Here is a 27,396-nt window from a genome sequence, read left to right as displayed (position 1 = left end):
ATTGAGTGCAACACTTTCACAGCATCATCTTTCAGGATTTGAAATAGCTTAACTGGAATTTCATCACCTCCACTAGCTTTGTTCGTAGTGATGCTTTCTAAGGCCCACTTGACTTCACACTTTTTTGGGTAGATTCAGTTAATTCAGGATGTCCAACCTCCCTCCTTTCCCCTGGGATTGTGATAAATTCCCAGGTGTCTCACATAGCATCAAGACTTCAGCTGGGAGTATGGGAGGCTTCTGTTCCAGATTAGTGAAAATCCAGTTAGGGAAACAGAAGCCAAATGTAAGACAGGAAATAGGGCACATCAGTTATGGAGGGAATGAGAGACCAAAGAGGGAACAGTGATGAGCTGCCAGGAAGCGATTATCACTGTTAGGGTTGGGGGACATGAGTGAGATGGCAGTGTTACAGAGCTCAGGAGCCAGAACCTTCTAGCTAGAGCCATGGCAAAGTCTTCCTGGATGGAGCTATAGGGCTGTCTGCTGCTGCTGCTGCTAAGTTGCTTCAGTCATCCGACTCTCTGCGACCCCATAGATGGCAGCCCACCAGGCTCCCCCGTCCCTGGGACTCTCCAGGCAAGAACACCGGAGTGGGTTGCCATTTCCTTCTTCAACACATGAAAAGTGAAAGTGAAGACCCCATGGACTGTAGCCCACAGGAGGGCCCGTTTAGCAGAAGCTAGAATCAAAGGAAATAGCCACCAAAGGAACCTGTGCTTCACCTGAGGCAGGCAGACTGAGAGAGGATGAAATAGCCCAGCTTCTCTCCTCCTTCAGCCATCCCCCAGTGCCTCTCACTGGCCAAATCAGTTGGCAAAGGAGACTGGGAAATGCAGTTGCCCGTGGCAGAGAGCAGAGATGGGGTTCTCTTAGGGTGGGGAATGGATCTGAGAATACACAGGTAAGTGACTAGGCCTGGCATCATCTGGCTTACATGGGCATCCACTGAAGAACCAAGTCCCTCCTGCACTTTGGTGGCTAGCATCATTCATACCACCCTCCTCCAAGATGTCCAAGGCCAGTTGCAGCCTCTGGTCATTGTTGAACAGACTTTTTACTTCCTTGGCCTCTCCATTCCCCAGAGATGTTGTCAGATGCATTGGACCCCTCATAACACTTGGACACCCCCCTTGGAGGTTATGGCAAACTTTGGAAAGTTCATCGTGTTTGCGGCTACACCAGGGGATACACAAGGGGTCACTACAGTCTTATTCTGTATAGCACTGTCCTGCCACCATTCCTATTCCACGGCATGAGATTATGCTGGGGTGGGGCTGGCTGGGGACAGTCTTCCTGATCCTCCCTAAGGAAGCAAAATGGGGATCTCCTCATCTCTCAAATTCCTGTAACTACATTTTATTTATTTATTTTGACATCATTACAAGTTTTTATTGGTACTAGAAGGATAATAAGGAAATATTGTAGACAACTTTATGTCAACTATATGAAAACTTAAATGAAATAGACAAATTTTTAAAAGATCAAGCTACCAAAGCTTGAACTGTGGTATTGGAGAAGACTTTTGAGTGTCCCTTGAACTGCAAGGAGATCAAACCAGTCAATCCTAAAAGAAGTCAATGCTGAATATTCATTGGAAGGACTGATGCTGAAGCTGAAGCTCCAATACTTTGGCCATCTGATGTGAAGAGCTGACTCACTGGAAAAGACCCTGATGTTGGGAAAGATTGAAGGCAGGAGGAGAAGGGGACGGCAGAGGATGAGACGGTTGGATGGCATCACCGACTCAATGGACATGAGTCTGAGCTAATTTCATGAGATGGTGAAGGACAGGGAAGTCTGGCGTGCTGTAATACATGGGGTTGCAAAGAGTCAGACAGGACTGAGGGGCTGAACAACACCGAAGCTTACTCAAGAATAAATAGATAATTAAATAGCATAGTCCTAACTCTAGTAAAGAAATTGAGATTATAGTTAAACATCACTTCTCCTCACAAAACAAAAATTCTGCAACCCTATTTTAAAAAATTATTTCCACTCTTCCCAAGACTTGACCTTGGGGGTAAAATGAGGGGAAGGATGGTATAGGTAAGACCATGACACTTCCTTCTCCAAGTATCCACTAGTACCTAACATTCTTCCCTAATGTTTCCAAGAACTTTGAAAAAGGAATAAAACTTTAGCTAATATCTCAAATTGCTATCTGGCCATATTTGTATCAGTTCAGTTCAGTCGCTCAGTCGTGTCTGACTCTTTGCGACTCCATGGACTACAGCACGCCAGGCTTCCCTGTCCATCACCAACGCCTGGAGCTTACTCACGTCCATTGAGTCAGTGATGCCATCCAACCATCTCATCCTCTGTTTTCTCCTCCTTCTCCTGCCTTCAATCTTTCCCAACATCAGGGTCATTTCCAATGAGTCCGTTCTTTGCATCAGGTGGCCAAAGTATTGGAGTTTCAGCTTTAACATCAGTCCTTCCAATGAATATTCAGGACTGATTTCCTTTAGGATTGACTGGTTTGATCTCTTTGCAGTCCAAGGGACTCTCAAGAGTCTTCTCCAACACCACAGTTCAAAAGCATAAATTCTTCAGCGCTTAGCTTTCTTTATAGTCCAACTCTCACATCCATACATGACTACTGGAAAAACCATAGCCTTGACTAGATGGATCTTTGCTGGCAAAGTAATGTCTCTGCTTTTTAATGTGCTGTCTAGGTTGGTCATAACTTTCCTTCCAAGGAGTAATTTCATGGCTGCAGTCACCATCTACAGTGATTTTGGAGCCCCCCAAAATAAAGTCTGTCACTGTTTCCATTGTTTCCCCATCTGTTTGCCATGAAGTGATGGGGACCAGTTGCCATGATCTTCGTGTTTTGAATGTTTAGTTTTAAGTCAGCTTTTTCACTCTCTTTCACTTTCATCAAAAGTCTCTTTAGTTCTTCTTTGCTTTCTGCCATAAGGGTGGTATCATCTGTATATCTGAGGTTATTGATATTTCTCCCGGCAATCTTGATTCCAGCTTGTGCTTCATCCAGCCCAGCATTTCGCATGATGTACTCTGCATATAAGTTAAATCAGCAGGGTGACAATATACAGCCTTGACATACTCCTTTTCCTATTTGGAACCAGTCTGTTCCATGTCCGGTTCTAACTGTTGCTTCTTGACCTGCATACAGATTTCTCAGGAGGCAGGTCAGGTGGTCTGGTATTCCTATCTCTTGAAGAATTTTCCACAGTTTGTTGTGACGCACATAGTCAAAGGCTTTGGAGTAATCAGGAAAGCAGAAGTAGATGTTTTTCTGAAATTCTCTTGCTTTTTTAATGATCCAGCAAATGTTGGCAATTTGATCTCTGGTTCCTCTGCCTTTTCTAAATCCAGCTTGAACATCTGGAAGTTCACGATTTACGTACTGTTGAAGCCTGGCTTGGAGAATTTTGAGCATTATTTTGCTAGGGTATGAGATGAGTGCAATTGAGTGGTAGTTTGAATGTTATTTGGGATTGGAATGAAAATTGACCTTTTCCAGGCCTGTGGCCACTGCTGAGTTTTCCAAATTTGCTGGCATATTGAGTGCACCACTTTAACAGAATCATCTTTTAGGATTTGAAATAGCTCAACTAGAATGGATAAGTATTAAAAGAACCTTAACTGGCTTAATCATTCCCTTATTGGGTATTTGGATGATTTTTAGTATCTTACTTGGAGGCAGAAATGACAACCCACTCCAGTCTTCTTGCATGGAGAATTCCATCGACAGAGGAGCCTGGAGGGCTATAGTCCATGGGGTCACAAAAAGTCGGACACGACTGAGAGATTAACACATATCTTACTACTGATTCATGGTGGATGTATTTTAAGAAGCTGGCAGAAGCTACCCACCTGACCCTGTGCCTTTATCCCCTACCAACCCTCTGATGTACCTTAGAGCCAGAAGAAAGAGGGGTTTGATGTGCTTTAGCCCTTTTCATGAGAAAAGGTGGGCCTTCCGCTCCTTGGCCTCATTTTGTGCTTCCTCTCTCTCCCTCTGGTCTCGGCTTTGCCTCTGCTTCACCCGAGATCCTGGCTAGAGATGGGGCATCTTCTTTTCAATGCTGGGCCTGGTCTCACAGCCCCTGTCTGGCTTCTTACCCTCTGGTTGTGCTGCTCTCGGTCATCCTGGGTTACTCCCACAGAGCGAGGAAGGACCTAAGAGGTGGGCTTTAATTTCCAAGGTCCGTGCTCCAACCCCAACCTACGAATGATCTCGCCAATGTTGATTTTTTAAATTATGTTTAATTTTAAAGTAATTTAAAAAAGGAATATCTGATAAGTTTAGAAAGCATGGAAACAACAAATGGAAAAAATTAAAGTTACCCCAAAGTCTACTACTCAAAAATAACCGCCACAGATCCCACGGGGGAAAGGACCTGACTGACCGTGTTCTTTCTGTTTAACTCCAGGGCCCAGGCATGTAGTAAGTGCTCAGTGTGTGCATGCTTGGTTCCTCAGTCATGTTCGGCTCTTTGTTAACCCATGGGCTGTAGCCTGCCAGGCTCCCCTGGCCATGGAGATTCTCCAAGCAAGACTACTGGAGTGGGCTGCCATTCCCTTCTCCAGGGGATCTTCCCAACCCAGGGGTCGAACCCCGGGTCTCCTGCATTGCAGGCAGATACTTTATTGCCTGAGCCACCACAGACGTGCTCAGTAAATATTGTTAAATCAATGCTAGCCTTTCATTTAATTTTTTCCATCTATTTTATACGAATAGAATCATATTCCACCTAAAAGTTTTGTAACTTTTTTTGTGTAGCAAAATATCATTAACATTTTCCCCAAATCAATAAATGTTCTTTTACATTATTTTAATAGTAGTATGATACTCAGTTGTAAAAGTGAAATATAATTAATTTGACTAGTAACTTAATGTAATATGTTTAGGTTTTTTTCCCTAAGTTTTTTACTCTTTCAAACAACTTTACAGTCTTATATATACGTGGGTGTATGATTATTCTGAAGGGCATGTACACATATTTTTAAGGCTTTTGATGCATTCTGCCTTCCAAGAGGCATGCACATTTTCAGCAAAATGAATGACACTAGATGTACATTCCATGAGGCAAGGATTTTGTCCATTTATTATACTACAACTCTAGCCTACAGCAATGCCTAACACAGATTATGTTCTTAACAAACTGTTGAATTTGTTTCTCTGTGCCCTCATCAATAGCATTTACTATTACTTTAATAAGTTTTTTTTTCAGTCTGATGGCAACCACAACAGTTCTCCCATTTAAAAATCATAAATTCATCCCATCCTCAATCACAACATGCTTAATAAGTCTGTTGGAGTTGGACTTGGGACACGTGGTTCAGTGATAAAGAATCCACCTTCCAATTCGGGAGATGCCGGTTCCATCCCTGGGTAAGGGTCCCCTGGAGGAGGAAGTAGCAACCCACTCCAGTATTCTTGCCTGGAAAATTCTGTGGACAGAGGTGCCTGGTGGGCTATAGTCCATGGGGTCGCAAAGAGTCAAACAGGAGTTAGCGACTGAGCTTGCATGCACACAGAGTTGGACCTAAACATTTAAAAATTATTTTCAGAACAATAGTTAATCAGACATAGAACTGAAGTCTCTGGATTTAGACTCTGAAGCTCAAGGTGCTTCTACCTGAACCTGCTTACAACTCACATAGAGCCAAGCATCCTATCTCCAGGGGAGATCTCTGCAGGTAAAGGAAGGCAAAGAGATTCATGGCAAGCAGCACTCACACTGATAGATTTCTTCATGAAGGGGTCATCTTTTTTTTTTTTTTTTTTTTTAAACACAAAGCTAACCTACTGACCCAGAAAGAAAAGAGTTTTTAAAATTTTCTCTGAGGATTTGGAATATGTAGGCTTCCCTGACTCAACCCCAGGGGAAAAGACAATGGCACAGTGTGGTGACATCACCAGACTTCAGAGGTACCTTAAGAAGCCCTGAGGGGTGGACCCTGAGGGCTTACTGTGCGTGTGCCTGCGCGCATGTGTGTGTGTGTGAGCACTAGTTAGGAGGCAGCCAGGGATCCATCCAAGAGAATGGAAGTGGGGATTTTCTTCTTTATGTCCTTGCTTAGCCTGTTGGACTTTGAGTAGTTAGACCACTGGACACATTGCCGGATGAAAGGAATTTGCATTGATTTCCAGGCCACTTTCCTCTGATGCCACATGACAAAAAAAAAAAAAAAAAAATCGAATGGGGCTCCCTTTCAATGGAGAAACAAGACTTTGGAAATGCAAATGCTCCCAGTGTGCTATGCAAAGTAGCCAAGCCAGGGGCCCCACACCTGCCCTCCCAGGAAAGGTCGTGATCCACACACAGGAAGCTAGGGTGGGTGGCTTCATCATCAAAGCCAAGAGTCTTCCCTTTGAAGAATCCAGCAAAAGACAATGTCAACGGAGAGTCACACACCCATGAAACAAACACTATTCAGTTATGGGATAACTGAAACTTTTACTCAGAATCTAGGAGGACACACCCATTCTCTTTTAATTAGTAGAGTCACTCTAGACTTGAATGCAGTAGGATCTGGGATTCCCCACATTGTCTTGGCGACACAGCTAAACAACGTCTGACATTGCCCGAGTCCGTATCCTCATCCTCTCTTGCTTCCTGCGCTGCAGTCCTGTCTCTGCTGTCTTCCCTGCTTTAGTCCATTCTTCACACTGGTCACCAGAGACATTTCTCTAAACAGCTCACCTGATTACATCACTCCTCCTTCTCCAGCTTAAAATTCCTCCCTGGTGACTCCCTTTGGGCTTTGGAAGGAAGCATGGTGCCTGAGGGAGCTTCCTTTGTGGCTCAGAGGTAAAGAATTAGCCTGCAGTGGCAGAGAGACAGGGGACTCAGGTTTGATCCCTGGGTTGGGAAGATCCCCTGGAGGAGGGCATGGCAATCCACCCCAGTATGCTTGCTGGAGAATCTCATGGACAGAGGAGCCTGGTGCGAGGAGCCCCATGCGATCCATGGGGTTGCGAAGAATCAGACACGACGAAATGACTGAGCGTGCGTGTATGCATGGCACCTGAGGCTACCACTTCCACACCACTGGCTTGCCATTCATCTTCTCCAGGACACAGGTTTCCTTCCTAGATCCCGTAGACCTCTTCTTCCTCTAATGTTCCTTGACTATTGGCTTCCAAAGAATCTCATTCTTACATTCATGGAACATAGATACTCAATAAATATTCACTGGATTTGTTTTAAATTTTTAGTTTCAACTCCATTTCTAGTACGTATATGCCCCCACTTTCTTAAGATATCTTGAAAACCAAAACCACTAAAATCAACGTCTGGCTTGAATCTTGTTACCCATTCCAGCCTCCCTAGGATGTCCCACTCTGAACCCTTTTCTCTACGTTTGGCTGCTCCACAGCCCAGCTGATGTGCTCATTGCTCGTGTGGGTGTTTCTCGGCAGGCCTGTTTTTATAGCATCCTCCTATATTTGCAGAAGTGCCAGCCACCGGGGACTGGGGAGCCAGAGCCAGTCCACCCCCTTGCTGGCTGACAATAAACTCCCTCCCAGCTACTGTCTATTTCAGACAATGGGGCATTGTCTCAGCCCACTCTCTGTTGGGAAAACAGACTCCTTCCTTCGGCTCTAGCTGCTCAGTCATGGTGGTGCTGAGTGAAGGATGATGAAGGAAGAGTTTGAGGAGAACCTGCCAGGGGCAGCAGGGAGAACCAGAAGGTTAGAGCCCATCCCTCTCTCCCCTCCCTACCACCCCTGCAATGACCATTCTGTGGATGAGGAGGACGGAGTGGCTTCCAGTAAGTAACTCTTTGAAGTTGCAGAAGGGACAACACCAAAAAGGACCATAGGCTGCCCCAGGAATGGGCTCAGTAGAGGTGGGCGTCATGAATTTCCTTCAAACATAAACTTCAGACTTTACTACAATCTGGCACTTCTTTTTTTCAAGAGTGAAACTTCAGCTGCTTCCAAAAAGTCCAAAATGAGAGTCATATTTAATAGAATTACAGCAAATTGATTGTTTTCAAAACAACAGAATAGACTCATCAGATCTTCACGCTGCACTGCTCTGAGGACAGGTTCTGTGCCTGGCCTGTTCTTCACTGTATCTCTGGTTGCTGGTACAATTCCTTGGATAAATTTCTTGGATGAGTGAGCCCTGAGCCCCTACTTTGAGAGCTTACTGTATCCCCAGATTTATGTTAAATGTTAAGAGGAATAAAAAAAGAAGAAAGAAATATTGCTTATTCTCTCATCTTTTGATTTGGGTTATAAAAGATCTGCCACTAAACTCCCTGAGCCTGTTTTCTCTTCTTTCCTCCTTCAAAACACAGGGATGCTAGCAGTCCCAACTTTTAGCGTTGCTGTGGGGTTTGAATGAAATCAAGTATTTAAAGCAAGTGGCACATCTTACAGTTGCTCAATAAATTGAAATTAATAGTTCAATCAGTGTCAAATACTGGCTGTCTAGAACGCAAGTCACTTTTGACAGCTGAACTTTCCTAGAAGCCCTAGGTTTGTCCATTAAATTCTGTTTAGCCAATCTGTATGAAAAGCTTTCTAGCATACTAAGATCTTCCCTGCCTTATAAGACCTTTGTTGGATTCAGAGTCAGCATTATGAGGGATCCATGTAGTCTAATGAATGGATGAAATGTTTGAGATTGATTGTCCATTCACTAAATGGTCCCAGATTGCCCAGACCTTTCACTTTGGTTTTCATAGGTTTAATGGTTTCTTCTCTTGCTGACAGATGGTCTTCTCTTACTTCTTAGAGGTGTCAGTTTGCCAACTGTAGGGATCAATGCCTTCCTCTGATTTGCTGTGAGCCTGGGAATGGAATAACCAGTCCCATTAAAAATGTGAGTAAACCAAGAGCAGAGAGGCTTTGAATGAGGACTAGTGATAAAGGTTTCCTTTATCACAAACCTTTGCGTCATCTCTTGACTTCTCAGAGATCTTCTGACTCTTCATGTGTTCTAATCAATGAGTTCATTCTGCAGAGGCATGTCAGTTCTTGGTATATGTGGTCATTCAATAAAACTTATCAACTCACTGAATGAAGGAGTTAGAAAACATAATCATACAGATATAATATACCCTAAACTTAAAGGGTGTGTATGGAGGGAAAGGATGAGGTGAAGGAACATAGAGTGAGATGTTTGCTATGTTGGAAGAGACAAATTGAGTTAAGTCTCAGAAAAAGGGGAATATGGTGGGTGAGGGTCAAGCTGGTACCATGCAGGGGTACAGAAAAGAGGGCTGGATGCTTCCCTGCTCCTGCTACCTCCTTAGGCTGGTTTTTTCCCTAGACGGCTGTAAGTGCTCTGCTGTAGTCACACTAACCTTCTCTTTGCCCCATGAACGTGCCATGCTTGTTGCTTTGCCATCTGCCTCATGGCCTTTGCATGAGGAGCTGCCTCTGTCTGCAGTGTTCTTCCTCCTGATCCTTGTGTGTCTGTATCCTTCTTGTAACTCAGATCTCAGTTTAAATTTCTTCTCAAAGAAGTCACCTACTGCTACCTACCTGGTCATTCTCTGTTACACCATCCTATTTTCACTCCCCACAGAGTCCTAATGATTTTCTCAAATAACCTTGCCTAAATATTTCTTTCTTTTCCATCTTCTTCCTCTCTCACCACAAGAGCAAGGACCTTTCCTGCTTTGTCCACTGCTGTATCTCAGAATCTTTATTGGCAATAAAATCTGTTGCAGGATTGAGTGAAGGGTGAATGCACGAATGACTAGTCAGAGAGAGAAACGTGAAAAGGAATGATTATGGTGTGGCGTGGCAGACGCTAGAAGAGTACAAAGTGTTATGAGATGCCCAAAAAGAGAACAGCCAATTCTGACCAGGGGAATTTTAGGGGAAATTTAGGGGAAAATTCTTAGAACTGGGTCCCCAAAGATAATGAAAGTTCACCAATCCGAAAAGATAAGGTGGAAAGGGACATTTTCCAAATTCTTTACCACTCTGCTGGCCAAGTGGCCCTGCGTTCAATTCACAGACGACTAAAGACACAAGAGAAGAGCATTTCTGTACCTAAGACGCCACCTCTGTCTGCTGTCACGCATGTTAAGACTGTCTGCAATGAATCTACCAAGCCTGCCTGCTTACTAGAGGCCTAAGACCAGAGTCTTCTTTTGAAATTGGATGAAAGATGTTCCTCAATTTATAGAAAAATAGAATCTACTTTAATTTCCTAAAAAGCCTCACAAGTTACTTGTTCAGGGCTTCCATAGCTCTGAGAGAGGGCAACGTGGGCACTCTTGAAGACAAGCAAATAGGGGCGCAGGGGGTCAACATTTGGACTCAGAAGCTGACTTAAGTAAGTACCTTGGCATGTCCTTCTCTCACTGTGTGCTACGGATGTCTGATATTGTCCAATGATTGAAAGATTTCTTTTGCATTTGCTGCTGCTGATTGACTTCTGATCTGACCCAAAGGTCAGTGATGAATGAGATTCTGTCATGAGAATTTGAACAAAGTCCCAGAGGGTATTGGGTATTTGCACTGAGAGATCCTGATAGAGACACTGGGACGGGCAGCTGTGTTAGGCCACCAGGAAGGTGAGTGAGCAAAAAGGGAGACAAAAGAAGGGACAGCCCCTTCCTGAGGGTGTCAGGGGAGCAGCTGGGTCCCTAGGCTTGTAGTTCTAGTTCCTGGGAGACCCGGTTATACTGTACTTCCTGTTTTTCTGCATTGGTGAAATAGAAATAACCCCCTCCTCAGGTGATGGGGCAGATTTGGGGTTAGGACCCTAAATGGATTCTAAATCCTAAAAAATTACTGGATGTAATTTTTTAAACTTTGTGCATTCTTAATAAAGGCAAAAATGGTCTTGCAATTGGTAGAAGTTGTTAAAGCATTTGCTGCAACTCTCATTTGGGATTCCAGTGTGTGTGTGTGCATGTATAAGAGAGAGAGGGAGGTTGGTCAGACAGAATCTCCTTAAACTAACTCTATCCTCTTGGATCCTAGTGTGCAGGTGGGGACTGGGTAGGAGGCATGGTGGCAGGAGAGAAAGGGAGCTAGTTTAGAAAAATGTTCCCCCAGATGTCCACCTCTAGTAGGTGAAAGGCTGTTGTGTAGACTGGTGGATCAAAACGGTCTGTGAAAATAAGTCGAAGCCCACTTGACCCAGACTTGGGGAAACACATCAATGACTGGTTAGCTTATGATCAGGCTACAGATCTGGCTGCTTGGTTGTTTCCTCTCTTTGGATTTGCCTGGCAAATCCTCCTCATTCTAGGGAGGGCTGTATTAGTCACAGTTCTCCGGAGAAACAGGACCAACAGGATATGTATATATTTATGTATCTGTCTACATTATATAGCTCTTTCTCTTCCCCTTTCTGATAGATATGGATTTGTTTGAAGGAATTGGCTCATATAATTGTAGGGGTCTGTCAAATCCAAAATCTGGAGGGCAGGATGGCAGGCTGGAGAGCCTGGGAAGAGTTGATGTTGCAGTTTTGAGTCCAGAGCTAATCTGGACGCAGAGTTCCTTTTTCCTTAGGGGACCTCAGTCTTTTCTTTTAAGGTCTTTGATTAAATGAATGTGGATGAGGCCCATCCATAGTGTAGAAAGTGACCTGTTTTGTTCAAAGTCTTCTGATTTAAATGTTGATAATTATTTTGTAGCAACATCTAGAGTGGTATCTGACCCCAAACTGGATATCACAGCCTAGCCAAGCTGACACATAAAATTAACCATCACATGGGCAAACTGGGTTTATTGTAAAAGCCTTTCTCTTCTGCAAGGTACATTCTTGCTTACAAAGCATATACTCACCTATGATCACACCTGATCCTCAGAACTTCTCTGTTGGAAGGAATAATGACTTTTCTGTTTTATAGCTGAGGAAATGGAGATTCAGAGATAAGATTGTATAGCTGATAAATAGAGAGAGGATTCCAGCCCAGGCTGTCTGGCTCAGACCTGTGTGTTCTTCTCACCATCATACTCCCTGCAACTGGGCACACAGTGTTACTTTCCTATCATTCCCCTGCTGGTCATATTCCTTGCATGACCTCAGGGAGACCCACAGGAATTGGCTAGGAAAGTGGCACAGTTTTCATTTTTCAGTTCTGTCTTGTGACCATTCTCAATGGACCCCTCTGGGGCAGGATCTAGGCACATAACATGTGTCTCTGTTGGAGGGACCACGAGCCCTAGGTGCCATTCCATCCCAGCTGCAACTGCCTCGCCCCTGCCATCTTTCAGCTGGGCCCTGTGCTCTCAATAGGAGGCTTCCACCCCCTTCTTACCACCACACCTGGGGAGTACCACCCCCTTCCTGAGCAGGAATCTCCTCCCAGACCTCAAATAGGGACCCAGAAGCAGGATGATCTTCTGCTTCGGCCTGTGCACTGAGCTCTGGTCTATAGCACCCTGAGAATGCTGGGCCCTATGGTCCTCACCACGTGGTGATGTAGCAAAACCTGTTTGTGACTGTGGACAGGCCTGCAGCCTGGTGGCATCTGTAGGCTTTGGAAGAGCCAGGCCACTCTCTTGCCAGAACCAGTAGGACTCCATGTCTTCTCACCTTGGATGCCCCATATGAAGGAGTAAGTTTTGATTGGAGGATTAAATAGGAGGGAAATAAGAGGTCTTCAGAGATGGAGGTGACCACCCTAGTCCCTTTCTGGACTTGTCTGTCTCTCCTCTTACTCCATATTTGGGGAACTGATCTGGATTTAAGAGATGAGAAAACGTTTGTTTTCTCCACTTCGGGCCCGTTTAGCAAATAGTGCTAGGATGCCGAGATTCCTCCCATTTGGGCATTGGATCCCAGACTGACACCTGAAAGAGGGGTAGAGGGACAGGGACGAGCACAAGCCTCTCTGATTTCAAACTGGCCCTGGGAAAAGACGAAAGATGAAAGAAGAGCCTCCTGAAGAAGGGTCACCTGGGAAAAGCATGTGTGGTCTAGTTTCTGAAGGCCTCCTAGGTAGCCGGGAAACTTTTTTTTCTACAGGTTCAACAGAGCAGGCACGGGTCTTGGTCAGGGGGCAGGATCAGTTCTGTGTTGGGAAGAACTTGCTTCTAGTTGGAGCTCTAAAAGGGAGGAGGTACTAAGCATTGCCTTGGGAAAAGGCGAGCGCTCCATCCAGAGAGGTGCTCAAGGCTGGACAGCTCCCTGTCTGAAGGAATTCTGGGTTTAGTGGAAGGCTGAAGTAGGTGCCCTGGGCATTTTCAGACTCAAGTTCTCCAGTCTTGTGGGTCTTTCTAAAAGTGCCAGGTACTATGTCCCACAGAAAAAATGGTCCCTGCAGAGAAACCAGATGACCCTCTCTGGCCCCGGGGACCCCACCTTTTAGTAGCAGTAGCTCTAGTGAGAGCCCTGCCTCCCCGTCTGGTCCCTTAGCCTGGGAAGGGGCTCCGGACCCTGGAAGAGGACCGGAATTCCGAGATCACCCATTGGCTTAGAGGCGCCATGTGAACGGTGCTGGTTGGTTGGCGGGAGGGAGGGGGAGGCGGTTTCCCGGGTAACGGGAGGGCAAGGAGCGGCTGCAGCGGCAGCGGCCGCGACTGAGAAGCGCGGGCCGGAGCGCGGTGCGAGACCGGCTGGAGGCGGCGGCTCCGCGAAGCCGCGTGGGCGCAGGTAGGAGCTCCCCGAGCCATCCCCCGGGGCCGGGCTGGGACAAGCTGCCCTTCGCCTGGACCGGCCGGGCGAAAGTTTGCCGCGCAACGGGACGAGCGGGAAGGAGAGGACTTGGGGATGCCCTGTGCTGGGCTCCGAGGGCCGGGCAGGGCGGGGACTGCCGGCGGGGAGAGGGCTGGCCCCGCGCGGAGCGGCGCGGGGGCCACATCTCCACTCCGGGACCCTGTCGGAGGACCCAGGCCTCCTTGGACGCGTGATTGCAGCACGGAGACCCGGCCGGCGGACGCAGACGGCCGGCGGTCCCTTGTTCAGAGATGCGCTGGCAAAGTCTTGCCGGGCAGATGCTGGCTGGGACACACGGCGAGGTGCTCCGTCTGAGGCGGTTCTGCGAGCGAGCTCCAGGAGCACTTTCTCCGGCCTCCGGCTACGCTGCATACGCCCCCATGCAGAGTGGGTGTGTGTTTTTCTGGGTGTGCGTGCCTGAAGCTGGGTGTATCTTCTTGTGCGTGTTCTTGTGTGTCTGATGTCTTCTGTTTGTGTGTTTCTGTGCGTGATTCCCCCCTTTGCGTGATTGGATCTCTGGGTGTATCCTCACGTCTGGGCCCCTCTGTGTGTGCTCTGGCGTGGGTGTCTTTGAACGCCCTCTCCGGGTGCTTCTGTCTGAGTAGCGCTGTTTGTGGATCCTTCTGTCAGCATCTCCATGTATTTTCGGTTTTTGTGTGTGTCTCTTCCCTCTGTGTGCCTGTCTGTGTATCTTGCGCTTGTGTGTGTTTTCTGTCTGTGCCTCTGTTTTATAGACCCCTCTGCCTCTGCATGTCTGGTACCTGTCTGCGCGTGTCCCTCTCTGGGTGGGTGTGCACCGTCGTGTGTGTGATCCGAGCTTCGATAGGTATATGTATGTGTGTGTGTGTGTGTGTGTGTGTGTGTGAGTCTGCGTGTATGTCTGGACCTCTGCGAGTGTCTGCTATGCCTGTGTCAGACTATGTCTGAGTCTCTTTTCTGTGTCTGACCATATCCGTGTGTGTGTGTGTGTGTGTGTGTGTGTGTGTGTGTGTCTGAGTGAGTGTGTGTGTCTGAGTGAGTGTAGGTGGATCGAAGCCGGGTAAAGGAGGCCAGGCCTCCGGTTTCTCTGGCGCTCTCTCCCACGCTCAGGGTAGCAGCCGGCGGCGGCGAGGGCGAGGGCGTGGGCAGCGGGCGGGGAGGGGGCGCCCAAGCGCCGGGAGCCAAGGCACCTCCCGGGTGTGCGCTCCGCTGAGCCGGCTCCTTTCTTGCCGGCAAAGGAACCCTGGTGGCGGTGGCAGCAGCAGCCCGCGCCGCCCAGCTGGGGCCCTAGTGACTTATTTTTGTGTGCGATCCTTTCTTTTCTTCAGGGAAGAGGCGGGAGCACGCTCCACTCCCTAGTCCTGCGCAAATAAAGGCTCCGGGGTTGGCGGCTGGGTCAGCCCTCCTCGGCAGCTTAGCAAAGTGGCCGACTTGGCCGGGCTCCCTTTGGTTGCAAAAAAAAAAAAAAAAAGGCGCCCCCAAATAATAATAATAATAATAATAATTTTAAAAAACTCAGCCCGGAAACCACTATGCCTCCTTGGCTCTCTTTCTTACATCTTATGTAACTTATTTATTGATTGATTAATGAAAGCCTTGATTGCCAAGAAGCTCCTCCGTTTCCCCTGTTGGCACCAAAGACTAATTAAAAATGCTGTGTTGGTGGTGAGTGTTAATTAGACCATTCCAGAGGTGATGCACCCTTGTTTCAGAAGCCTAACTTCAGTTAGAAGATGAAATAGGTCAGGCTGCCCTTTCTCATTCCACTAACCTTTAATCCAGGTTTAAAACAAGTTTTCCCAATCTTGGAGCCACCTGGGGGCAGGAGCAACTGGGGAGAGGGAAGGGGTGAGGAGAAAGCCAAAGGGGCTATTCCCAATTTTGAAAACTTCAGAGAATAAGAAGGATGCTTTATTAAAGCATATGAAATGGGTCCACAATGCCAGCATCCAGGCAGAAGGAAGGAGTGCGTTGTACGTGGGAGGGATTGGCCTGTGGCTTGCCTGGCACCTGGCATTCCAAATTGGCATTTCCTGGGAAGTGACACCTCCCTGGGCTTTTTGAAAGGATGCCTCTGGATCGGAGGCTAGACCCTGGCTTGGCTCCCCAAGTCCTGGGTTGTGCCTCCAAACCAGTCTTTAAAGAACTTTCTCCTGGGGGTTACCCAGAAGGCAGAGAGGGTTGGGCGTATATGGAGTGGGACGCTGAAGGCTTTCAGAGACTGTTTGACTAAGCAGGAGGAAGCCCCGGCAGTGTGTTCGGGATGTCTTCAGGATGGCTGGTCTTGTCTTCTGGACTTTAAGGAGGAGCTGGGCTTGCCTATGATGCTCCTCGATCCCTCTTATGGTCCAGTTTTCTTCCTTCCTTTCCCTTGCACTTCTCTTGGCTGACTTAGGGAACGGAGAGGAGAAGCTGCTGCTCTGTTGCTGCATTTAGGGATCAATCCAGCAAACATATTGACTTCTCAACCATCCAGTGAAATGGCCCGTTAGTCCTGCCTTTCAGCTCTCTCTCTTTTTTTTTTTTTAATTCAAGTATGTTTGAAAACTTCCTGAGATTTCTCTGGGCAGTAAGAAATCAGAGCTTTTACATCAGGGTCTGCTCTCATGAAGTCCTCCCCCGTCAGGAAACTGACTGGACGTGGCAGCCAGCCGAGAGCAGCATCCTCGCTTCTCCCCCTTCTCGGGTATCCCCTCCCTACCCTGGCTCTAGCACAAGGACAGTGACAGCCCCAGAACTGGTGGAGACCGACTCCCAGGAAAAAAAACAAACACAAACAAAAGGCTCTCAGGAGGTGTTGAACATCCTCCCACTCCCCACTGACGGGGAGGTTTTTCTGTGGCGAGGACGTCTGTGCCCATGTGCACTGGGGGCGTGTGCACCGGCTGGCGTGATGGGATGTGACAGGGTCTCACCCGGGAGAGAGCCAGGGACTGGCGCACCGCGCAGAGCTGTTCTCAGAAACAAGGGCTGAGGACGCCTCGGCCCCTCTGGAGAAGGCCTGTCCAAGTAGGAGATCCTTTGGGCGGGGCCTTTTTTTCTTTTATTATTATTCACGAGGAGAGCCAGAAGCAGTAAGAAGTGTGGCCTCTGGGCTCAGGCTGCGTGTGAAAAGCCAAATAACAGCGATCCTGCCAGAGAGGCGTGGCTATGAGCAAAGACTTTGCAGTCAGACATGGGTTCAATTCCCAGCCCCACGACTTTCTAGCTGTGTGACTTTTGGCAGGTTACTTCACCTTCCTCATCAGCAGTTGTCTTATCTCTAACCCAAGGCTGAAAGTGAAAGTTGCTCAGTTGTGTCCGACACTTTGTGACCCCATGGACTATACAGTCTATGGAATTCTCCAGGCCAGAATACTGGAGTGGATAGCCTTTCCCTTCTACAAGGGGATTTTCCTAACCCAGGGGTTGAACCAGGTCTCCCACATTGCAGGCGGATTCTTTACCAGCTGAGCCACTAGGGAAGCCAAGGACCTTGGAGCAAGATAACTGGCATACAGAGATTTGTTTAATGAATGAATATGAAAAGCAGAAGAGAGCCCCTGATGTAGAGCAAGCATTCAGCACACTTTAGCTTTCCATCCCCTCCTCTGTCAATAGGAGATCTTGACCTTCCCACTCCTATGTGCTATCCCCACTTTATAGATGAGAACACTGAGATTCAGAGAGGTTAAGTTCTTTGTTCAGAGTCACACAGTGAATTAAGTTGCAAAGTTGAGATTCAAACCTAGATCTGGCTGAGTCCTCTAGTTGGAGGTCTCAGTTTAGATTCAGAAAAGGGTAATAATACTCGGAGCCCATTTGCAAGAGTTTTTGCATTGTGATCTGGAGCTAAAAAGAATAGAATCTGAAAGGTTTCACCTCTGCCAGGGACCCCTTGAAGGGGTTATGGAGATGGTGGTGGGCAACCAGAGGGCTTTCTCTGGAAGCTCAGCTATTTCCTAGGCCAGTAGAGCATTTCTTAGTTCTGCCACCCATGGGTGTATGAGATGCTTGTCTTCTGGACATTAAGCTCTCATGGATGGATTCTTGCCAAATTCAGAACATTTTTGACTTGGGCAAAATTCACTTGGAGAAATTTGCTCTTGCTGAGTCTTTCATATGGTATAGGACAAGCTTTCAACCTTTCTGTAGCTTCTCTTCCAGGAGAAGCTGTTCTCTTCCTCCTTGCGAGCCCTCTGTGTCTGGGTCTCTCATTCGCCTTTTAACCTGCTTTGGCGCTGAGCCATGCGGAAGCCTTTTGTGACAGAGGGTGGCTTTGGCCTCATTCCAAAGTAGCCACCGGTCAGGACAGCTGCAAGGGAGGGTCTGAGGGCTTCTGTCTGATGCCCACTGTGGCCGGATCTGGCCACGGCTCTCCCGGAGGCTGGCGCAGCCTGAATTGTAGAATGGCTAGTGCGTTGATTAGAAATGCTGGCAAGAGATGAGTGCCTTTTGGTAAGAGCTTTCTCCCCCTTTTTAAATTTCTTTCCTGGTGGTGCTGGTGCTAAGGGAAAAGGCATTCATAATTATTTATTGGTGCTTCTTCGTGGGGATTCTCCAATATGTTCCCTCCCCTTAGATGTTCATGGAAGGTGCATCCCATGCAAAATGCTTTCCTTGGTGCGGCGGTCCCTCCTCTCCTCCTTCCCTCCCTGTCCCTTGAGCTCTGTGACGTCAGCCTGGAGGTGACGGGGTGCCTTCTCTGCCTGCAGGTTCCGAGGCAGGGAAAGCAGCTCTGGGGCACAGTCGTCTTCCAGCTCTCAGATGATCTAGTCTGCTCTTTTCAGTTCCCCAGTGGACCCCGTTGTCTCGCCTGCCACACGCTGCCTCCGCAGCTGTAATTAGGGGAGAAATGTTGATGCCTTTTCGCTTCACAGGCCATTGCTTCCCTGTCTTATCATATCTGGGTGCTTTATTCCTACGATGATGATGCACCCCACATAGGTTTGAGAAAGAATTCATTTCTGTCTCTGGTGTGCGTGTTTGGAGAACAGGGTCCTCTGTGTGTCTTTTCCCGGCGGGAGTGGGGAACCCAGGCACCCCCAGGTGCTCGTCCAGGGGTGTGCTTGAAGGATGGCGAGGTTCGGAGGAAGATCACTGCTGGCTGCTGGGTGTGGACTTCAGATGGTGGGCAAGGAAGCTCACACCTGTCCTCCTCTGCACAAGGCGATTCTGACTATTGAACCTTTCCTCCTCAGGTATGGGTCTTGCTCCATGGAGGAAGATGACAGCCCGGGAAGGGAGCAGTCTCGGTGATGAGCACTCGCAGGAACTGTGAGGGGTGGCTTTGCGAACAGCTTTGTGGTGATTTATGGGAGTCGGGGGCTGCCAGACAGGGATGTGGGTGCTATCAGCTCAGTGGATTAAATGCCCATTTACATTGTTATTGACATATAAATTATCGGTGCCAAGGAGACAGTGAGGGAAAGGATTTCTGGGGCAGTGATGTGGCACATGCCCCAGGATATGGACTCGCCTCTGCCCAAATCTGTCCTCTGGGCACTCAGGAAGCCAGGACTGGAACTGGAGTAAAAGTCCCAAATCCCAGCTCTCACGATGCCGGAACAGCCACCCTCATTGCTAAGGCAGCGATGGCAAGAGAGGTCCCTGAGTGGGTTTTAAGAAGCCGGGGAGACCTTTGACAAGGTCGTGTGGATTTCCTCAGCTGGCAGGAACCGTGTCTGGCCGCCTGCATGCATCACTTTTGCCTGGGTTCTTTTATTCCACTGTGGATTTGGAAGCACCGCTGAAGAAGAGAGGGAATTTTATTCCTGGGAAATGGAATCGGTTTCTGAGTCCAGCCAGCAGCAGAAGAGAAAACTGGTTACCCACGGACTGGAAGATCAAAAGAGGGTAAGTGAGAATTTTGTTGCTTGGCTTACGGCGCCGGAATTGCTAAGCAGGATTCAGGGCGCCCAGGTGGTCATCCTCGTTGCTGTTGTAGTGTCTTTGATTATGCTGGTTTGTCTTTTTCTGGTTGAGGAGGCAGGATGGTGGCTTTTGACTTGCCAGGTCCTAGTGCTGACTTGAAGTTTGGCTCATTGGTGGGCAAGGGGAAAGAGAAAGAAGGCAAAAATCAGAAAGACAAAGATGTATAAGCCTTAGCTCAGGGAGTTGACAAACAGCGTTGGTGCCCTCTAAGTCAAATATGAGTTCATTTTGTACTGAAGCTCCCTTTGGGGTTCATACACTGTTAGCACCGTTTGGAAATAGTACTCTTGACAATGGTGGTTTGAATTATTCGCCATGAGGTCTGCTGGCTCTTGTGTTTATGGATCAAAAACATATTCTACTCCGCTCTTTGGCCCCATCTGTGAGAATGTCAAAGTCATTTAAAAAGGCCCATTGAGTATAGGTCACTTGCTGTCATCAGCCTGAAAGCCGCAGTCACCCAGGACTTGTGTCCACCAGTCAAAGTTCAACTTGTCTTCAAAAGCCTTCGAGAGTAGCATTGAGTGGCTGGTTGTTCAGGAAGAAAGTTGAAGCTGTGCTTCCTCATTCCCAGGGGAATTGCTAGGACCAGAGGGTGGCCAGGGTTAAATACACCTCAAGCGGAGCCAGAGTCTGTGTTAATCTGAAAATAATTTCTGATATTTCCTTTGAAATGTTGTGGATGGTTGAAGAAAACCTTCTGCTATTTTCTCCATGTGGGGTGGAGTATCCCTTCTCTTCATGAGTCTAAAAAAAAATCATTCCTTGTGTGAAATACCTGTGGAGGTGAAACCTAGCCTTAAAATTCTTCCCTATAATTTTCAATGGCTGTGCATGTGTTGGAAAAATCTTTAGTATGGGGCTTTGCTCAGACCTTAAAAAAGTAAAGATAAATGGAAACAAAAACACAGATAGTGACGCTATCCCTAAAAAAAAGGAAAGTTTCCACTCCTGAAGCTGTACTCCCCATAAAGAAGAAAGAGTGGCTTCTATCTTAGGCACCTAGATAAGTGAAATTTGTTTTGTGGCTTTTGATTTATTCAGTGAATAACCAGCCTACGAGACCTCTCTGCTCCTGTTTCTGCAGGAGCTTTCTGAGAGATGGGAGGAAACCTACTAACTGTTGTGAACAGGTCCTGGGATTAACTGCGTTTCACTAAGTGTGAGCCAGGTTTGATATCCAGACACTTTAGCAGAGGAACATTTGGGACCTCTGACACTGTAGAAAATTTTAATTGGGCTGGTACACCGAGATAATGTGCAATTATGACGGCCTCTCCTTGGCTAGGTGTGCTTGTCTGCATTTCCCATCTGTCCCTGCGTCGGGTCCACATGTACTGTGGAGCCTTTGGAAGCAGACTGTAACCCCAAGTGAGGCTCCGCGGCAGCTGGGGTAACATCAATTGGTCATGCTCAGCTGACATTCATTTTAACTTGAACTCTAGCCGTCATGGCGATTATTAAATTTATAATGATATATGTAAGATCCATTTTAATGACTCGCCATGCTTGAGCGAGCTCTCACTTGTGCTGGCAAAATAAGGCTTAATAGAGTATTACGTTTCATCTCCTACTGAATTTTCCAGGCAGTGGTTGGAACTTTGCTGAGGAGGAATTAGATTGCGTTCTCTGATGGGCACCACGAGATAGTTCCATATTGCTGTAGTACAGTTTTGGGTAATTCTTCTAGAAATACTGCCACCGCAACAGCTTCTGTTGGTGTGTGCACGGGTGTGTTTGTGGGTAAACACACACACCATTTGTGTCAAGTGTGAAGCTAAACAAGCTTCCGGGCACGCAGCCCAGAATGTCTTGTCCACGGAGCTGAAAAGGGGCTCTCCTGTGTTTTGGCTCAGATATCTCGGGTGAACTGGGAACCTCTCTTTAGGGGGGTTTGGCTGAAAGTCCAGCAAAGGCACAATCGAGGCATCTGTTGGGGAGCTGGGAGGTCCCCACCAGCTTGCTTACGTTACCCCACGTTCACGGGCATGAGATCGATCCTTGTGGCATTGCTTTCAGGGTGTGTGTGTGTGTGTGTGTGTGTTACTCAAGGCAGGAAATTGCGGAGGGCTGAGTCGTCGAGGCAGAGGGAGGCTGGCCAGTGTCATTTTGCTGTATTTCCTACTGTCCTGAGCAGCAAAAGCCATTTTCTTTAAGGTTTGCTGGGTTTCATGCTCCTTGCTGTAACTTGGCCCTCTTCTGGTTTCCATATGGATAGAGCTCCTGGTTGAGGGCTCCTCTAGGATTAGGCTTTTTTTGCGGGGGCAGGAGTTCGCTTGTGCTTTCTGCGAGTGTGCCATGAGCTGTAGAAGCAGAGAGCTGAGTTCAGATTCCAGTTGTGCTGTGTCTTAGCTGTGTGACTCTGAGAAAGCTACTTGAGCTCTCTGATTATTAGTCTACATTTTCTACAGAGGATAATGGTATTTAATTATAGAGACATTGTTAAGATTAACTGAAGCAAAGCTGGTAAGGAGTTTGGCACTTGGTAATTATTTAAGAAATGTTCTGTATATTCTTGGGACAGTTTGCAATGTGAGATTTCTTGCGTTCTTTTTGTTCTTAAAGGGCTGCATGTGATTTTGTTTTAAATCTTAAAAAAAAAAAAAACTCTGGTAAAGCACTTATTACCCATTCAAACATTACAGAAGAATTCGGAATGTAAATTCTTCTTTTCTCTAATTCTATTCAGCAGTAACTGCTATTAACAGTGTGATGTATAGCATTTCTGACTACTCTTGGTTTGTGTTTCTTAATAAAAGGAAGTCACATGGTACATATTTTTAAGAACCTAATTTTTTTCACTTCACATGGTGTGGATGTCTGTCTGAGTCATTATATACACATCTACTTCACACCTTTTAATGACTAGAGAGAGTTTCACACTAGAATGTGCCAAAGTTTATTTAACTAATCCCTTGTCTGTACAGTTAGGTGTTTCCAGGTTTGGGTTTTTGCTTCATGATTTTTTTGGTATTACAAAATTCCCATGTTCATCTATTCAGCAAGTATTTATGAAGTACCTTCCATGTGCCTAGCTCTGTTCTTGCAGCTAGGAATCAACTAGACAGACATGATGGCTTTCTTCCTGAAACTTACATTCTAGCCCAGCACAACTTTCTGTGATGATTGAAATGCTCCATTCGTGAACTGTACATGTCAGTAGCCACCAGTCGTATCTGACCATGGAGCACTTGAAATGTGGCTAGTATGATTGAGGACCTTCATTTTAAATCTCATTTAGTTTAAGTTGAGAATTCCTTGGCAGTTCAGTGGTTGGGACTCTGTGCTTCTACTACAGGAGCCATGGGTTCAATCCCTGGTTGGGGAACTAAAATCCTGCTTGCTGCATGGCTCAGCCAAAAAAAAAAGGTTTTCATTTAGTATAAACTAATTTAAGCTTCAATAGACACATGACTAATTGGTTACAGTGTCAGACAGTACCTCTCTCGATAGCTATCTATTTGCAGACAATGGTCTATGTGCTAAAGAAAACAATTAGGACTGGGTAGTGTCGTGGGCTCTGGAAGGGTGTATTTCACACTTGTAATTATTTTTTAATTTCCTTTTAATTGAGGTGTAACTTACATTCAGCAAAGTGCATGCTTCTTAAATTCATAACTCAATTAAAAAAAATCTTTAGTACACCTGTGCAGCCACCACACAGAGCAGGATATAGACCCTCCCTTGCCCCTGAGGGGCTGCACTGTAGCTGGTATAAGGGAGGTCCCCCCCCTGGGGAAGTGGAGACCCCCGTGATGAACAGCAGCTGGCTGTGGGAAGATCAGATGGCAGACTTCAGATGCGAACGTGCCTGCTCATACCCTGCAGCAGGGAGGGGTGCCATTCAGAATTCCCCTTTGGGCAACTTGTCTTGGTACCACTTATGGACAGTAGCTTCCCATACATCCCTAGCATCTTGCCTAATTCAAATTCTGTGCTGAAGTCAGGAAAAATCCAGAGAGGCATGGGCTGCAAATTGCCACGAAGAGAAATTCAGTGAGGTATAAGTATTGTTGAGTGCTGTAAGGGCCCACTTAACTAGCACAGATGGGAGAAGTAAAATTTCCCTGACAGACACCTATTGATCAGTCAAGGGAATGACTGTTTGATTGATTTTTTTCTCTACTCTTCCTTAGAAGTTTGTCCTTCACAGACGGAGCTTTCCCACAGAGGGTGAACACTGTAAAATAAGAATTGTTCAGGGGTTTTCAAGATACTTGATGACTGAGTGGTGACAAAGATGGTTTAGTTTGAATATTCTCCTGGCCGTCAGCTTCTCAGCATGAAAGACACCTGGAGACAGTGTTTTGAAATGACTTTGGAGAGGGTGAGTTTGAGCTTTGTGTAATTAAAATTTCCGGGGTTGGCTGAACTGTTCTGGATTGCCAAATGCTGACCGACAAAGGGGAAGATATTTTCACGCTTGTCCCAGCAGCCTCTCCTCTCCTTTTTATTCCTGGCAGCCCTGACTTGCTCATCATCTCAGCATCCTTGGAACTTACCCCGCCGCGCATCCCCTAAGTCCGCTACTTTCTCATCCTGCCCTCCGCAGGCTGGCTCCTGTGCAGAGTATATCTGGCCAGTCTCTTCTGTCTGGTCTCACTGCCACCACCCTCAGGTCTAGGAATTCTTGCTTGGCTAGTGGCATAGCCTCTGTGGGTGGCTCTCTTGTTTCCATGTCTCCTCTACTCCTGGCCAGATTCCTCTTCTTTAGAGTCTTCCTGAAGTGTTGTCATTCTATTTAGAGATTTCCTGCTGTGTCCTTGGGCTTTCCTGTTGGCTCAGATGGTAAAGAATCTGCCTGCAATGCAGGAAATCCAGGTTCAACCCCTGAGTCGGGAAGGAAGATCCCCTGGAGAAGGGAATGGCTATCCACTCCAGTATTCTTGCCTGGAGAATCCCATGGACAGAGGAGCCTGGCAGGCTACAGTCCATAGGTTTGCAAAGAGTCAGACACATCTGAGCAACTTTAACACTTTTTGCTGTGTCCTCACCCTTCCCAGCCCCTGGCACTTTACACTGTGCCCAACTTCTAGGGTATAATGGGTAAAAGCTCAAATCTTGTAGGAGTCTTGTAGACCTCAGCTTCAACCCTGAAAAAGTTCTGTAATGTCCCTGAGCTGTATTTGTTCTCCCAGTGCTTTCTATTCATAGCTTATAAGATGCTTAGCACTGTTCCTAGAACATGATAAATAATCAGCAAATGAGAATTGCTGTGATGATTATAATCTTTCAGTTTCTTTTACCCAGATATTCTCTACCAAACTCTCTTTTCTGTTTCATGAACAACCCTCACATTTCCCCCATCTCTGAGCCTTTGCTTGTGCATGTGACCACCTGTCTGCCTTGAGACCCCTCATCTGTCCTCCATGAAGAGTATATTCTCCTGTTTCTATTAATAATACCTTATTCAAGTGTAGGTGGGATAGCAGTTCATGGCATTCTCCTCGTGGCCCCGATGTTTTTTCCATATATCACACCCTGTACCAGATTATTGGCTCATTGAAGAAGGAACTAATTTTGTCCATCTCTTCATCCCCTGGCACACAATAGGCACCAGTGAATGTTTGCTGAATGAATGAATAAATATTACTTGATGCTTTGAGATTTCTCTTTCCCTGTGGTCCTTAAGCTGAATGTGACCTTCCAAAAGGACTGGTTTAATATGTTGTCCACTCTTAGAGAGAGAAGAGGGAGAAGTAGGATTCAAGGAGATGGTTAGGATTTCTCTACAATGATGAATACATTTGATTAGGGCAGCTAGATTGGGTCTGGTGAGTGGAATAGGAAGTAGGGATATTTTGAAGGAAAGAGAAGGAGAATTTGGGTTAGTGACTAGACTAGTCACTAGACTGACAGAGAGGTATAAATCTAAGATGTTGCCAAGTTTTGGGTACATCAGTGGCTGGAGAGGGCTTGCAGCCCTTTGGATGAAGCAAGTTGAAGTAATGATACCTTTTAATGCTTCTCACGGCAAAGTCCTCTCTTATTTGGTTTGCACGAGTGGAAGCAGAGCAGCTGTTATTTCTTTTCAGGCAAAGAAGGAATCAAGACACATATTTTAAGATAATTTCCCCAAGTACATATGATTTAGATTTAGTGATTCTTTCAGAAAGGATTAAGAAATAGCTGAAGATAGGGAAAATAACTAACGTGTGGAACAACTGCTATGTGCCAGAGAGTGTCCTAGGCACTCATATGATCTCATTTAGATCTTGCCCATGCTCTTGTTGTAGGTATTACTAACCCATTGCACAGATGCAAAGGCTATGATTTCTCCAAGTTTCCACAACTTATTTTGTCTGCTAGACTCCTGGGTTTCACTGTAGCTTCACCTCACCATTAGGATTAGATCTCTAAAATTTTTAAACTGGAATTTACTTTAAAAATAGTTTCTTCTAACTATTTAGTTAGATTTAGTTGTATACCTGTATATACACGAAGCACACAGCACACATGTGAGTCATGCAGACTGCATAGCGGGGTTGGCCTGTGTGGCATCTCATAGGTGTTTGTTCATCTAGGCATTATGTCCACATCATTCCTCAGATCAGAGCTCCATGTCATGACCATCCCCACAGTCAGTCCCTGGCCTGGATGAGGCTGAGCTGCTGTAGAGAAGCTCTCCTCCTAGTGATCTGAGCTCTGAGAGGCTGACGGTGCAGTCAGCGCTCTGGATGGATGGATGCTCACACTTCAGGTAAAGATGCAGCTCTAGCCGCAGCTCCCCGAGCTCTTTCCAGATGAGCTGAGGTGCTTGCTCCTTGGCCTGGGCCCGTGGGCTGCTGCCGCCCCGTTGCAGCCCTCAGTGGCAGCGGTTACAAGTTGATCAGCCTCCTGACAGCTCTCTGCTTGCATGGTTCGCCTGTCTGCCTGGCATGAATGGAGGGGGTGTTAACCAAACGCTTGGGGGATGGACACTGAGGACCTACCATAGCACACTGCACATGTCATTGAGGGATGGAAAGAGACTGTAGCCAGATGCAACTCTATTCAGTAAGTTTGGAGCTTCTGTTCAGGTGGGAGATAGGTGGGAGAGAGGTAAGCTTCTGTTTAGGGGGAGAGAGGCTAGCAAAGGGGCCAGGGCAATGCCCTGTTTTCATTTCAGTGTGGAGAATATCAGACAGCATAGGATCAGTCTCATTTATGCCTTCATTCTTCCCACATTTATTTATTAAGTCCCTACTGTATGCTGGCCAGCCACAGCATGAGGCTCTGGGGTCATAATGATGAGCTTAGAGACTGTCTCTTGGTACTTCCGTGGTCTTGAAGGAGTCAGTCAGTTTAACCAGCAGGGACAGTGACATTAGATAAGTGTCTGTCTGGTTTGGAGGTTGGCAGGGGTGGGAAGGTGGGCAGAGATTGCCTCCCTGGAGAAGGAGGAGCTTGAGCTCCACCTATGAGAGGCTGCGTGAGAAGCGCACTGGGGGAGGGCTGAGTGAGCAGCTCACAGGGTGGACTGAATTGTGTCCCCTGCCCCAAATTCGTGTGTTGAAGTAGATCTCAGAATGTGACTGTGTTCAGAGATAGGCCCTTCAAGGAGATAATTAAGGTTAAATGAGGTCATGAGGGTGGGACACTAAGCTGATGTGACTGGTATCCTTATGAGAAGAGGAAGGGCCACCAAGGGTGTGTGTGTACAGAGGAAAGGCTGCTTGAGGACGGAGTGAGAAGGCAGCCATCTACCAGCTGGAGAGGGAAGCCTCAGGAGAATGCATACCTGCTGATACTTGGATTGTGGACGTCAAGCCTCCAGAACTGTGAGAAAGCAAATTTCTGCTGTTTAAGCCACCCAGTCCATAGTATTTTGCTGTGGCGGCCCTAGCAGACACTAGCCCACAGAGAGAGAGAGTTGGCTGAAGGCATTTTACTTTAAACAGCC

The 27,396-nt window shown here is 46.8% G+C and overlaps 1 protein-coding gene across 1 annotated transcript in view; it reads left to right on the top strand.

The window, feature by feature from the left end:
- Positions 1 to 13,466: 13,466 nt before the first annotated feature.
- Positions 13,467 to 27,396, top strand: part of NAV2 (neuron navigator 2) — a 771,667-nt gene continuing 757,737 nt past the window's right edge. The window contains exons 1-2 of the mRNA XM_044943486.2: positions 13,467 to 13,559; positions 18,782 to 19,436. Of these exons, the coding sequence (XP_044799421.2) occupies positions 19,362 to 19,436 (75 nt within the window). The 5' untranslated portion in view covers positions 13,467 to 13,559; positions 18,782 to 19,361. The remainder of the gene's footprint in view (positions 13,560 to 18,781; positions 19,437 to 27,396) is intronic.

This window comes from Bubalus bubalis, chromosome 5, assembly GCF_019923935.1.
Source record: "Bubalus bubalis isolate 160015118507 breed Murrah chromosome 5, NDDB_SH_1, whole genome shotgun sequence".
Classification (NCBI taxonomy): Eukaryota; Metazoa; Chordata; class Mammalia; order Artiodactyla; family Bovidae; genus Bubalus; species Bubalus bubalis.
This window is presented reverse-complemented; position numbering and strand designations above follow the sequence as displayed.